This window comes from Schistocerca serialis, chromosome 6 (assembly GCF_023864345.2).
Source record: "Schistocerca serialis cubense isolate TAMUIC-IGC-003099 chromosome 6, iqSchSeri2.2, whole genome shotgun sequence".
Lineage (NCBI taxonomy): Eukaryota > Metazoa > Arthropoda > Insecta > Orthoptera > Acrididae > Schistocerca > Schistocerca serialis.
Genome location: NC_064643.1, coordinates 312,728,288 through 312,740,888, shown reverse-complemented (window position 1 = coordinate 312,740,888; position 12,601 = coordinate 312,728,288). Strand labels below are relative to the sequence as shown.

The following is a 12,601-nucleotide window of genomic DNA, read 5'->3' as shown; positions in this document are numbered from 1 at the left end:
TGACTATCTTACATGATAATTTTTATTAGCAACATCAAAGAGCACATCAAATGAATGTACACACTACTTTGAATATTATTCTGTGGAATTCTGAGGCCCGCAGAATCCATCCATCAATGCCTCTCAAAGTTTTTGCTCATGGCCAAAACACACACAACTGTGTGAATATCTCGTGAATATCTCCGTGTTGATTTAATAGGATATTTTTTAACAACACAACTCATTGTAACAGATCCAATTCCCATATGTGGCCAGACTGTAACACACCACCACAGCTTTATCGAAGATGATAATCATGGAGGGTACACCAGTTACCATTGTGACTGACATTACACCAAAATTTATGTCAGTTTCCAATTTCAAAAGCTTAAGTACTAGTGTGAGGCTAATTCTAAAAATGGTTTCAATGGTTTCCTAGCAACTTACAGAGGAACACAAGTCAGTGGCCACAAATCTAGCCAAGAAGATTCATGGCCACCTTCAATGAATGTTCCTCGATCTGCCCAATAGATAAGAGAACAAAACTACACAACTCCAGGTCAACTCTAATACGGGCATGCCTACTTTCAGCCACACTAGGACACATTCCAGGAGCCACCACATGCCTTGAAGACTGTCAGTTGGTGACAAGTGCAACATCCTGGTGTTAACCAAGGATGGCAACACTGGAATCAGCTACACTTGCCAGGGCAAGTGCTATCAGCTCTAGCCAACCTGTTCCAACTGGTGGCACAACTGAACTCCAAGAAACACAACTGCTCTATAATAACTTTGAACTGACTCTTGTGACATCACACTCAAATGCAATACAGTACCAAACAGTATCCTAACCTGAAACTTCCTGGCAGATTAAAACTGTGTGCCCGACCGAGACTCGAACTCGGGACCTTTGCCTTTCGCGGGCAAGTGCTCTACCATCTGAGCTACCGAAGCACGACTCACGCCCGGTACTCACAGCTTTACTTCTGCCAGTATCTCGTCTCCTACCTTCCAAACTTTACAGAAGCTCTCCTGCGAACCTTGCAGAACTAGCAATCCTGAAAGAAAGGATACTGCGGAGACACGGCTTAGCCACAGCCTGGGGGAGTTCATATCAGCGCACACTCCGCTGCAGAGTGAAAATCTCATTCCAGTATCCTAACCTATTGAATTAGTTCGGCCAGCATCTTCGTTACTTGCTCAAAGTGTAAGACATCAATCAACCACTATTGAGACACTAACACACTACATAGTGGCACCACACATCGAGACTGGCCATGTCTTTTGTCCCTATTGCATAGTTGGGGGGAGGGGGATTCAGTAGCTCCTCTGATGAACACTGATACTGCATATACCTCATTAACCTGTGTTAACTGCTACGATGGTCAGTGGGGATGCTGCCGAGCCACAGCCCGCAATATGCCACTTCAGTGCGTACATAGGTCAGCATCTTACAGCAAAATGAGTGTGTCCTCCATAACAGACTCAATCGATTTTGTTCACTGGATTTTGCTCATACCTGCAGCTGCTAGACTGGTTCTTTGACTAACTATGATAGGCAAGCCATGGGAAGAAAACCTATCTTAACCTATGATGAACTTTTCTGTTTGCATGCTTATAATGTGTGCCTACCTTTTTTTTTTTTTTAAATGATGAGTACTGTCTACAAAAAGCTATGCATATAATACTATGCCAAAGCAAGATGTAAAATGATCAGCTGCAATATGAAACACTTTTTGCCTGGATTATGACCAAAATAACTAAACTAGAGGCTACACAGTTTCTGTGATGAAGAAGACTGAAAAAATAATGTACTTACCATGCATTGACATAACGATCACCTTTGGCTGAGCTCAGGAAATAGTTTTCCGAATGTTCAGTCACTGGAGCAACATATATTAAATTTAAAACATCTGTTGAATGGCCTGCAAATGTTTTTATAACTTGTTTGTCATCCAAATTCCACCAACTAATAGTTCGACTTGCTGCCAGGAGTGACTTTCCATCTGGTAAAACTAAGATACTAGTCAACTGTTCAGTTCCTGCTTTCCACTTGCTGCAAAAGATTAAAAAGTAAAGTTCATCTGAGATGGTTTTATAATCAGCCAAACAAAAAATTGCAGTAACATTTTGCATAGTAAGCAGGGAATATTGCTTTCTTTCAGATGTATTTAGATGAAACACTAAGTAATGTTACATTCATCTTCACATCTCCTTCAGTACAGCAGCAGAAGTTATGTCCAATGTTTAGTGTTATTCAAAAACAAAGAATAAATGTCAACTGTTTATTACAGACCAACAGTGAAAGATAGAAACACATTGCGTATGTCACTGGATAGTGAAAGATTCAAAGTTTTATGTCCGCACAGACACTATACCACACACTCAACATGAGCATCATGTCTTTCTCAAGAAACATCGACACGGTAGGCCATTTCATTCCACACCTGAATCAACAGATCCCTGTTTATTGAACAGAAAGCTTTAACAACTGAATTTCTCGGATCCTTACGAGTAGCTGCCATAGGTGGGACAAAGACTGCCTTATGTACTTTCACAGGGGACGAAGAAAAAAAATTGAAAGGTTTGAGGTCTGATGACCTGCGAGACCAAAAACAATGAATAAGTTCTCGTTGTCCATCCTATCCAATGAAACACTGGGAGGATGGTGTTAAGATAATGCCACACAACATGGAGAAAGAGAAGAACTAAAACAAAATCATTGGAATCCTCAATAAAGTAAGTTGAGAAAACTACCACTTTTGCAGCATGTCCAGGCATATTCCAATCTCAGTTTGCACAAACTTTGTGAACAGAAATGGCGCCAAAAACATTCACCGTTGATGAGTCTCAATGACAATGCCAGGATTTTGTGACCCCCCCCCCCCCCCCCCAAATTCTTACATTATAGCAGTTTACTTTACATAATAGCAGAAACATCAATTTGTTTGAAAAGACGAGTTGTGCTAAAAAAAAGCTTCTACCATATCCTGGAGAACTGTAATGAAAAATTCAGTACCTTCTGTTATGGTCACCATGACGCAATTGCTGCAGTAACTGCAACTTTTAAGGCTTCATATGCAGGTGTCATTCCAGAATATGCCACACCATTGTTTGAGGAGGAAGTTCTTGGCCTGCCCATCTTGTGGACTTCCAAGGGCTGTGTGGACGCATCTTTGATATGCTTGACATCATCAGATGCACGTGATCAACCGACGCTGTTCCCTTTGCATATGTAATCAACTTCCAAGAACATTTTATGCCAGTCATAAATCTGATTTCGCAGAGGCGGCTTCTTTCTGAATCAATAGCGGAATGCATGTCGCACTTGAACAATGGCTTGACTTCATGCAAATTTCATCACAAAATGGTGTAATCACCATGTTGGTACAAACAAACAACAGCGAAACTGTGTCAAAACTCTGAACATTCCTGGTTCCGGTGACACGCACTGTGTGTGTGTGTGTGTGTGTGTGTGTGTGTGTGTGTGTGTGTGTGTGTGTGTGAGAGAGAGAGAGAGAGAGAGAGAGAGAGAGAGAGAGAGAGAGAGAGAAAGCAGTTGGGGCCAGGCCTCAATTAATAAGAGCTCTTTCTCAGATTCCAAGACCTCATGCTGTTGCCTATTCTGCAGATACATCCAGTCTTGCAATGGCAAGGCAGGTTACACATGGAATGAAGGGGGTAGATCCTGTTGAGTTAAGTCAAAAGCATTCAAATGACCATCTATGAACTCTTGTGAGCTTTGCTGAGTATCAGTATGTGCCCACTTATCTGCTTACAACTGTGCAACTGTTATTGTGTCATGTTAGATTTCTTGTGCAATACATCATGTGGCTCTCAAGGCAGTAAAACGTGCAAGTTTGTTTTAACCTGAAGGAGACTAAACAAATGTTCACTAATGTGTCAAAAGTATTATCAACAGAACTAACTAACTCGTAGTACCCACACACATTAGAACTCTCAACAGTTTATGGGCCAAGTCCAGGATACTGTTGTTGAACAGAAAAATTATTTCATTCAACAAAGGCGGCAACAAATTATTTGATTCATGTGCCGGACCTGAATGGACATGAAAACTACAGAAATTGGGCTTTTCCAATCAAGAAAGGAACATGCTCATTCTCCAAGGACTGGCAAAACGTATCTCAGAAGTAGTTGGGTTTAACATCCCGTCAACATTGAAGTCATTAGAGATGAGCACAAGCACAGATTGTGTTCAGGACGAGGAAGGAAATTGGCCATGCCTTTTCAAAGGAACTGGAGCAATTTAGGGAAATCACAAAAAAACCCTAATATGGATGGCCAGATGATTGTTTGAACAGTCATCCTTCCAACTGCAAGTCCAGTGTGCCAACCGCTGCGCCACCTCGCTCAGTAATAATTCTTACTATTAATCCGTGTTTATGGGCATGTAAAAGAAGCAAAATGTCAGTGGACTTGTGGCAGAAAATGAAATTATTGCTTGATGACTCTGGCAAGAAAGAAGTTACTTGCTGCAAAGGCAAAAAGCCAGGACATTTTAAAAGAAAATACCCTAGTAGTGAGGTTAATGATATCGGACGAAACATAACCTCAAATGCCTTCAGTGCAGTATTATTAAACAATTCTTTTAAAGAAGTGACTGGTTTGTCGATCTGGGTGCTAGTGCCCATCATACAGCAAATAAAAACTGGGTGAAGAATACGGTGACCAATATTACCATGCATAAAACTGTGGTAGCGAATCAGACAAATTCCTGTGTTCTATGTTATGATCTGGAGGAGTTGATTTAACAACGGTAGTTGAAAAGACTTCTATGATGCCAAAGTGAAAAATGTTGTGGGTGTTCTAGAATTTATTGTCTGTGAACAGGTTAATTGAGCCAGGAAACTCAGTTGAATTTTGTAATATTAACAAGAATCCAGAATTAGTGGCAACTGCAGATCTTGTTGATGTTATTTATAAGCTGAGCATTGACAGAAGTAATTTTTCAGGAATTGTCATAGGTTAAGACACGTAAACGTGAATAACATTATAAAAATGAGATGCTGCTGTTGAATGAATTGTGTGTGACAATGTTAACATGAATATTACTAAGCAGAGTTCTGCGGCATGTAATGATAGCATGCAAACGAGACAGCCTTTTCCTCATGAAGGCAGTAGAGCTACTAAGATACTTGAGATTATACAGGCAGATCTCTGTGGACCAAAGGAAGTTATGTCACTACGTGATGCAAAGTTTTTCTCATTTTGGAAGATGATTATAGCCTAATGGCATTTGTGTATTTTCTAAAGACAACGGTTGAAATTTTTGACAGACTTCGCGAATTTCAAAAAATTGTCATAAAATCAGCAAGACAGAAAAAGCAAAATAATTAGAACAGATAATGGTAAAGAATCTGCTGTGAGAGTTCTGGCAGAGTATTGAATAAGCATGGGTTTTGACATTAATTGACTAATAGCTATACACCAGAACAAAATGGTGCATTAAACAGAACTGTGATAGAAAAGGTAATATGTATACTATTTGACGGAGAACCTGATAAAAGTTTTTGGGCTGAATCTGTTAATAGTGCAGTAAGTTAAAATTTAGGGAATAAAACACCCTAATGAAATGTGGACTGGTGAGACACCAACAATTGGTGATCTCTGAATAACTGGAACACACACAAAACTTGGATTATCAGTGAAGCATGAAAATATAGAATCCAACATTTGATTATGAGATTTTAACACAATAAGTCCACTTTGATGAAGAAAACAGAACAAGAAGTCTGAAGACAGCTGCCTCATTACTCTGGTCACTGCAGTGAACAGAATAATTACAAGCAGGTTGCTCTCATTTCACATAAATGACTTCACTAATGGTAACTACGACAGTAAAGATGTTAGTTTTACACAGTAAACTGCTTGCATAGGGTATGCGTCTGCCAATAACCGAAAATACGCTAGTGTAAATTTTAAATCTATAGGGAGTTTCAGTGACTTCACATATTGCTGGCAATGAAATCTGACATTAAAATCCAAGAAAGTAACATGCAGGCACCATCTGGAAATTATGCTATATAGCATCAAGAAAAATATCCAGGAAATTTAACTGATTTTTTTCTCCAACTTCCTCATTTCAAATTTTAAACATTATGGGCACTATACACAAGTCACTGGCATTTCGTGATACAAACAGTGTAATTCATTATTTGCCACCATTACCAAGCACATGTGTCACACCTAGGAGGAGCAAATTAGTGTTTAATGTCCCATCCGCAACGAGGGCATTGGAGACTGAGTACAAGCTCACATTAGGAAAGGATGGAGAAGGAAAGCAGCCATGCCCTTTTGAAGGAACCATCTTGGCATTTGCCTTATAAGTGATTTAGGGAAATCAAGGAAAGCCTAAATCAAGATGGCCAGAAGCAGGTTTGAACAGTCATCCTCCCGAATGTGAGTCCAATGGACTACCCCGGTCAATGTGTCACATCTACATACAACCAGAGTTGTTCTCTGTTTTAAGGGGAGACGGTGGCAGTCTTGCATTGATATTTTTGTAAATACATACCTTTGCCATTTTTTGTCCAATCTCATTGAAATTTTTCACACTTATGTATAGAGATCTAATATGATTTTTTTTTAATTCAGATTTTTAATAATCTAATGCTGTGAGATAATTCTGAATTTTTTATTGCATTATTATTTTAAGGTACACTTTTTCATAATTTCGAGGCAATTTTGGCAAATTTTTTTAATGGTAAAATAATCTACACTAATAGGTGTACAATTAAGTGCAGTAACTTTTTGGTAAATTAGTGCTATTATTTTCTGTGATATTTTGGATTCGAACATTTTTTACAAGCAAACTTTTCAATATATTATCAACCACAAAACTGTGTATAATATCTCTATTAAAATTTCATTCCACTTTAATATTGCTTCAAAGTAAAAGAATAGGCGTGCCAAATTTCATTGCAATCCTTCCAGTAGTTTCTGATATATGTGTTCCTGAATGCATAAAACCTTAATTTGCAGAAAAATCATTTTAAAGTTCGGATGAAAAAAATCTCTAGCATATCTTAGCTAAAACTGCCCATATCCATATTCCATTTCTTCCGCATCAACCTCTACAGCTCTTTTAGCTTCTCTGCTCCTTTGCCAAGCAATTTCTTGTATGTTCTGGACTGAACTCTCCGCCTTCACGATTCTTTGCTTATCGATGATCTGCAGTACCTGCTCAGTAAAGACTCCAGGTGTAAAGCCCAACTTGCTGAGGATGTGAAGTCTTGCCACATTCCCATCATTAAACACTGCTGCAGCTTCAAAAGCAGAAATCTTCACCATCAAATTGGAAACAAACACAGTCTTTGGACATGTTTTCCAAATAAGAGCATTGAAACTTTCATTTGGGTTCTGTGTTTTCCCATGCAGACATTTTTCTAGCAGTTCTGGTGAAGTCAGTGCTCTAAAAGTTGGTTTAATGGCCATTGAAACCTCATAAGGAAGGTTATTTTTATGGGTATAAGCTTCGCCATTTTCCTTACTTTTCAAAAATTTGCACCATTTATTAGAACAGAGGCCATGTTGAGGTGTACTGTGTCGACAAGTAATGAAACCAAATGGCCCATACTGCTTTCCTCATACTGTTCGAGCTTGTGAGGTTACTTCTAATTGCAGCACCATAAGAGACTTGTAGGCTGACAATTCTCTTCTTTGTTAAGTCTGTTTTTACCTCCCAGTGGCTTCCCATCCTCTAGTAGCTTGCCTTTATTGTCTGCAACAAGTCTTCAGAGCCGTCTACCCTCCCTCTTCTGAATATGACCTAAGCACTCCAGTTTCTCAATAGTGCAATCTTTTCCATAGGGCTGACTTCCAACTACGATATGAAAGCACTAGAGTCTCCATCTCCTAAATACTGTATGTATTTTATTCCATACTTTTTGCAAAGATCTATGGAAAATGAATTTCATACCTGCAGCTTCCATCCCACCACTGGAGCCTGCATAAACAACTTTATGGGCTTCCTGCCAATCTGCTTCTTTACCTGCATCAATATATTTCTGGTGCACGGAACATGCAGAACAATATTTAGACATCACCTCTAAGTCCAATACTTTTCCAGTGTCGACACTAATGGTTGTTTAAACTCCATGCAGTGAAGTATGCCCCCTCTTCATCCAGGAACTGTCGCAGAAAACTGCTACATCGTTGCTATTAGTTGTTTCACAATTTTCTTGAATTGCCCCCAGGACTGCCATTTTCATGCTCTCTTCACTTACTTCTGCAACTGCATTGAGGAGAGCAGTATTCATTGCAGAAAATTTTAGGGGAGGACCAGGCATGTTCATAATACCACATAAAAGGTTTCCACCATCTCTCCCAATCCCTATACATCTTAGTCCATAAGCAAATCTCATATTGGCTTCAGAGATTCTATTACTGACCTTGGTCTGTCAGCATCACAGTTTTGACACAAAATGTGCAATGTGCAAACCAAACCTTCTTTCTTTCCATCATCAACCATATCCACATTTTCTCCACAAACAGAACACTTGCAGGCTTTTCTAAGTGCTTCTGTCATCATTTCCAGATCCACAATTCTGAAACCTGTATTTCTGTCATGATTTGTTTCTTCTGACACAATACTTTGAGACAAGCTAATGTTTGCATCTGCAGGCCCGACCCTAACCTCAATGCCAGTTTTTCGCTTTATATTGGAAATATGGGACTTACTATATTTTTTAAATACTTTACCAGGACTAGGCATTGTAAAAAGGGATCAACAGATTCAACTTTGCACAAAGAATGGCACAATAACTCAAGCATCACTAATTCCACTGAACAGCACAAAACTTGTTTACAGCACTCCACAGCCTTCTATACCAAACTGATTGAACCAGAAAATGGCTCTACAGCCTTCTTTACAACACTGCTGTTATGTATACAAAAAAATCAGTCTTCTAAAGCTATATTTTCCAGGTTCACAGGCCAAATTCTGCAATAAAATTTTTCCTCCATTTGGTACATTGAAAAGCGGGCTTGGTGCATTACACTGCTTAGGGTTTTAATTTTTTCATGCCATTTGTAGTTCGAATTTCAAGGAAAAAATTTGGGATAATAATCTCAATTATATTTACTATCAAATAAGGAAATAAAAATAATTTGTAAATTTTTCATTATTTCTGCCACTGTCTCTCCTTAAAGATTCACAAAAACTGTATCATATAATCTATGGAACTATTAAAATGTGTTCACATAGAAGTGAACCCTTAGTCAGATGTGTCATTGAAGACTAAAAATCATTTTCCCTTCACTGATTAACATGGTACAAGAATGATACAGGAATAAAAACATTACAATTTTGTAAATTTTTCAGAAAAAGGAGAGGTAACAACAGGCAGTTTTATATCACTTACAATGGAACATTCAGATTCAGTAGTTGAATTCACAGTATTCTCACCTTTTCACAGAACCATCGTTGATTGCCCACTCTGTGACATGAGCATCCACACCGCCACTATACAAATGCGAGCCCGAAGACCAAGATAAGCATGTAACAGAGCCGCTGTGGCCACCCTGTAACTGTGCTTCCACATCTCCCACTGCAATGCTATAGAGTAGCACATTACCTGCAGTTGTCCCCATTGCGATTACGTCTACATTTTTTTCTGCAGATTCTAATGAAGACTTCGAACGGCGCTTCTTCTTTGAAGATACCTGCACAGGAGATGCAATTTTGAGATCACTCTCCAATAAGAATGTACGAGTAGAAGAAAAAGCAAAAAAGAAAGTTAAGAACTGTAATTAATTACCAAAACATCTATCACTGCTCTACACTAATACCTTCAACAAGACTTACTTCATATCCAGAAATACAAACAACTTGAGTCAGCAGCATTCAAAACTTCAAATAAAAGAACTGGTGAATACATTTCATACACCGGCAATACACCACCACTTGAATTTATATGAAAACCTGACACCTATATGTCAATGGGCAAAATGTACTACATATGAACCAGCTTTCTGCAATGTCAGAGTCGCTGACAAAATAACTGGTACAAAATCCAATAAGTACATACTAACAAGGTGGTTAATTGGCTGGTGAGGTGTCTGAAAGAAATCACCTTAGAAGAATTACGAATGTGGTAAAGTACAAAGCAGTTCTATGGAATTAACTAATCTGTCTGTAGCTTCACACATACTAGCATCAGATCATAATCGTTAAGTCATTGGTTATATCTTCCTAGTAGTGTATTTTTAATTTCATATTTGTTAACAAATGAAAATGTTAAAACAAATACAGAATATTCTTAGTAAAATTAACATTTTATTTTTGTTAACTATTTGCACGAAAATTTGAGTCTGCTTTTAACAGTAAATTAAAATCTGGAACAAGAATGCAAATCATCAAATAGAAAGTTTTATACATATATCTCATAGAAAGACATTGCTTGGAAATCTAATCGTTAAAGGCAATTTTTTTTTCTTGCTGCTTTCGAGAACTGTGCTTTATTCCTTTACATAATTTATGTCTGGGAACTGAACTTCAAATCCTTTAAGTATGAGGGAAGATCACAAAGTAACACACAATAATTTTACTACCAAAAAGTTTAATAGGTGACAAAACAATAACAAAAAATCACAAATGAACTCTACCTATATTTCTACACAGTCACCAACATTCTCAACACATTTCTCCCATCATGGTACCAGTTTCAATATGCCCTGTTCATAGAAGTCCATTTGATTTGAGTATACCACCTGTGGACTGCTGGTTTCACTTGCGCCTAAGTCGCAAAGCTCTGGCCAGCCAGATTTCTTCATGGGACCAAACAGATTAAAGTCCGAAGGTGCAAGGTTAGGACTGTTTGGTGGTTGCTGGAGCACCTCCCACCCAAATTTTCGAACAAACAAAAGCAGCAAAATGGGGGTAAAGCATTGTCAAGAAATCTGACATCACCAGAATTAATGTTGTGGCATTTGCCACAAAGAGCACAACGCAATTTAACCAAAGTTTTAATGTAAGCTGCAGCTTTTACAGTGGTCCCTTGCTCAGCAAAATCCACCAACAACACACTATACATATCCCAGAACACTGTCACAAGCACTTTCCTAGCAGACCGAGTTGCCCTGGGTTTTTTGGACTGGACAAACAGCATGTTCCCTCTTCATAGATGTCTCTCTGGTTTTGGACGTGTAGTGGCAGAACCACAACTCATCATCAGTGATAGTTCCTTTCACAAAGACATGCCCTTCTGTGGTGTTACATGTTCACTGATCCGAACATGTTATGTTCTTCGGCACACAGTGAGCACCAACTTTACAAAATTTCAAAGTGTCACAAACAATACCGTACACGACACCACAGGGGATGTTTAACTGCACCTGTAAGGTTCGCAACTGCACATGCCGGTCATTCAGAATTGCTGCCTCAATGGCTCCGACAGTTACCTGTCACCCGGTGCGTGGTGAATCACTAAGATTCATACAGCCCTCTTGGAAGAACACAAATCACCTGGAGACAATGCTACCATTCATACAGTCATTCCCATATACGCCACCTATGTCCATGTGAATTTCACTCAGTTCACACACTTGAGCCGACAAATATCAAACCACCCTTCGCTGCTCTACATAAGCTGACGACGGTAACATGCATGCCATGTTTGTTTTGTAACAGGTTTCTCTTGCTAGGGCTGCACATGAAAACAAAACCCCTCTGTAGTGCAAACTTCAAACTATATCATCATGAAGTTTCAACATTCCAGTTGCAACAAAAGGTGGGGAAAAAATTATTGTGTGTTACTTTCCAATTCTCCTTCATATAAAGAAAATCAAGAAGGACCAATCTGTAAAGTACTCCTGTACATATCACAGGGATATTCCTTCACATACCTCACTATTAACACGATATCCAACTTCACCCTAACTGAAGGTCGCTTGAAATTAATTTACACAACAGAATTGAATATAAGTACTTTTCTTGACCAATTCCAGTAATACTGCTTTCTGTGTCCATATACACAAACATTAATGGGTCAATCATCGTGAATGAGGGTCAGGATGCAGAAAAATGGAAGCTAAGACAATTAAAATGAGTAATAAAAATTGCTCACTACATTAGAAATTCCTTCAGAAAATTTTTTGGTAAAAGCAAAGTTAAGACACCAACCAATATAGCACACAATGACACAGATAAATAAGTCATAAGTAAACGTAAAATGTTTTAAATATCTTATGAACATTTACTTGATGTGCTCAATAGCAAAAAATAAGTTATAGGGGTAATATGTAACTTGGGCTTGTTATGACTACATTAACTTTCAAACAAGTCATAAGAAATAAGGAATTTCTCCATGGAAAAATACCATGGAGCAAGTCAAAAATTGTTCCATCAACTAGAAAATTCATGACATAAATAAGATGACAAATCAACAAGTTCATTAGAGAGTGAGTACAAAGCTTAGATAAGACAAGAATGGAGGATTAAATTAGCAGTGTCTTTCTGTGAGGAGCTATTCTGACTTTCACCTTACTTGGTTTAGAGTGATAAGAAACAAATCTGGAATTTAAACTACTATATCACCTAGCTTGACAAGTTAGTTTCATGTTTCTGAGATGGTCAACCTGGGGCAATCTTGACAACCATGCT

At 38.4% G+C, this 12,601-nt stretch overlaps 1 protein-coding gene across 4 annotated transcripts in view; it reads right to left on the bottom strand.

The window, feature by feature from the left end:
- The window catches only part of LOC126484114 (WD repeat-containing protein 43), a 136,956-nt gene that overhangs the window by 67,219 nt on the left and 57,136 nt on the right, over positions 1-12,601 (bottom strand). The window contains exons 2-3 of one of the 4 annotated variants that reach the window (XM_050107499.1): positions 9,407-9,663; positions 1,799-2,035 (exon numbers count right to left, since the gene is read on the bottom strand). The exons of 2 other annotated variants lie outside the window; for them this stretch is intronic. In XM_050107499.1, coding sequence (XP_049963456.1) covers positions 1,799-2,035; positions 9,407-9,663 — 494 coding nt within the window. The remainder of the gene's footprint in view (positions 1-1,798; positions 2,036-9,406; positions 9,664-12,601) is intronic. One more of the 4 variants, XM_050107498.1, reaches the window with a different exon arrangement.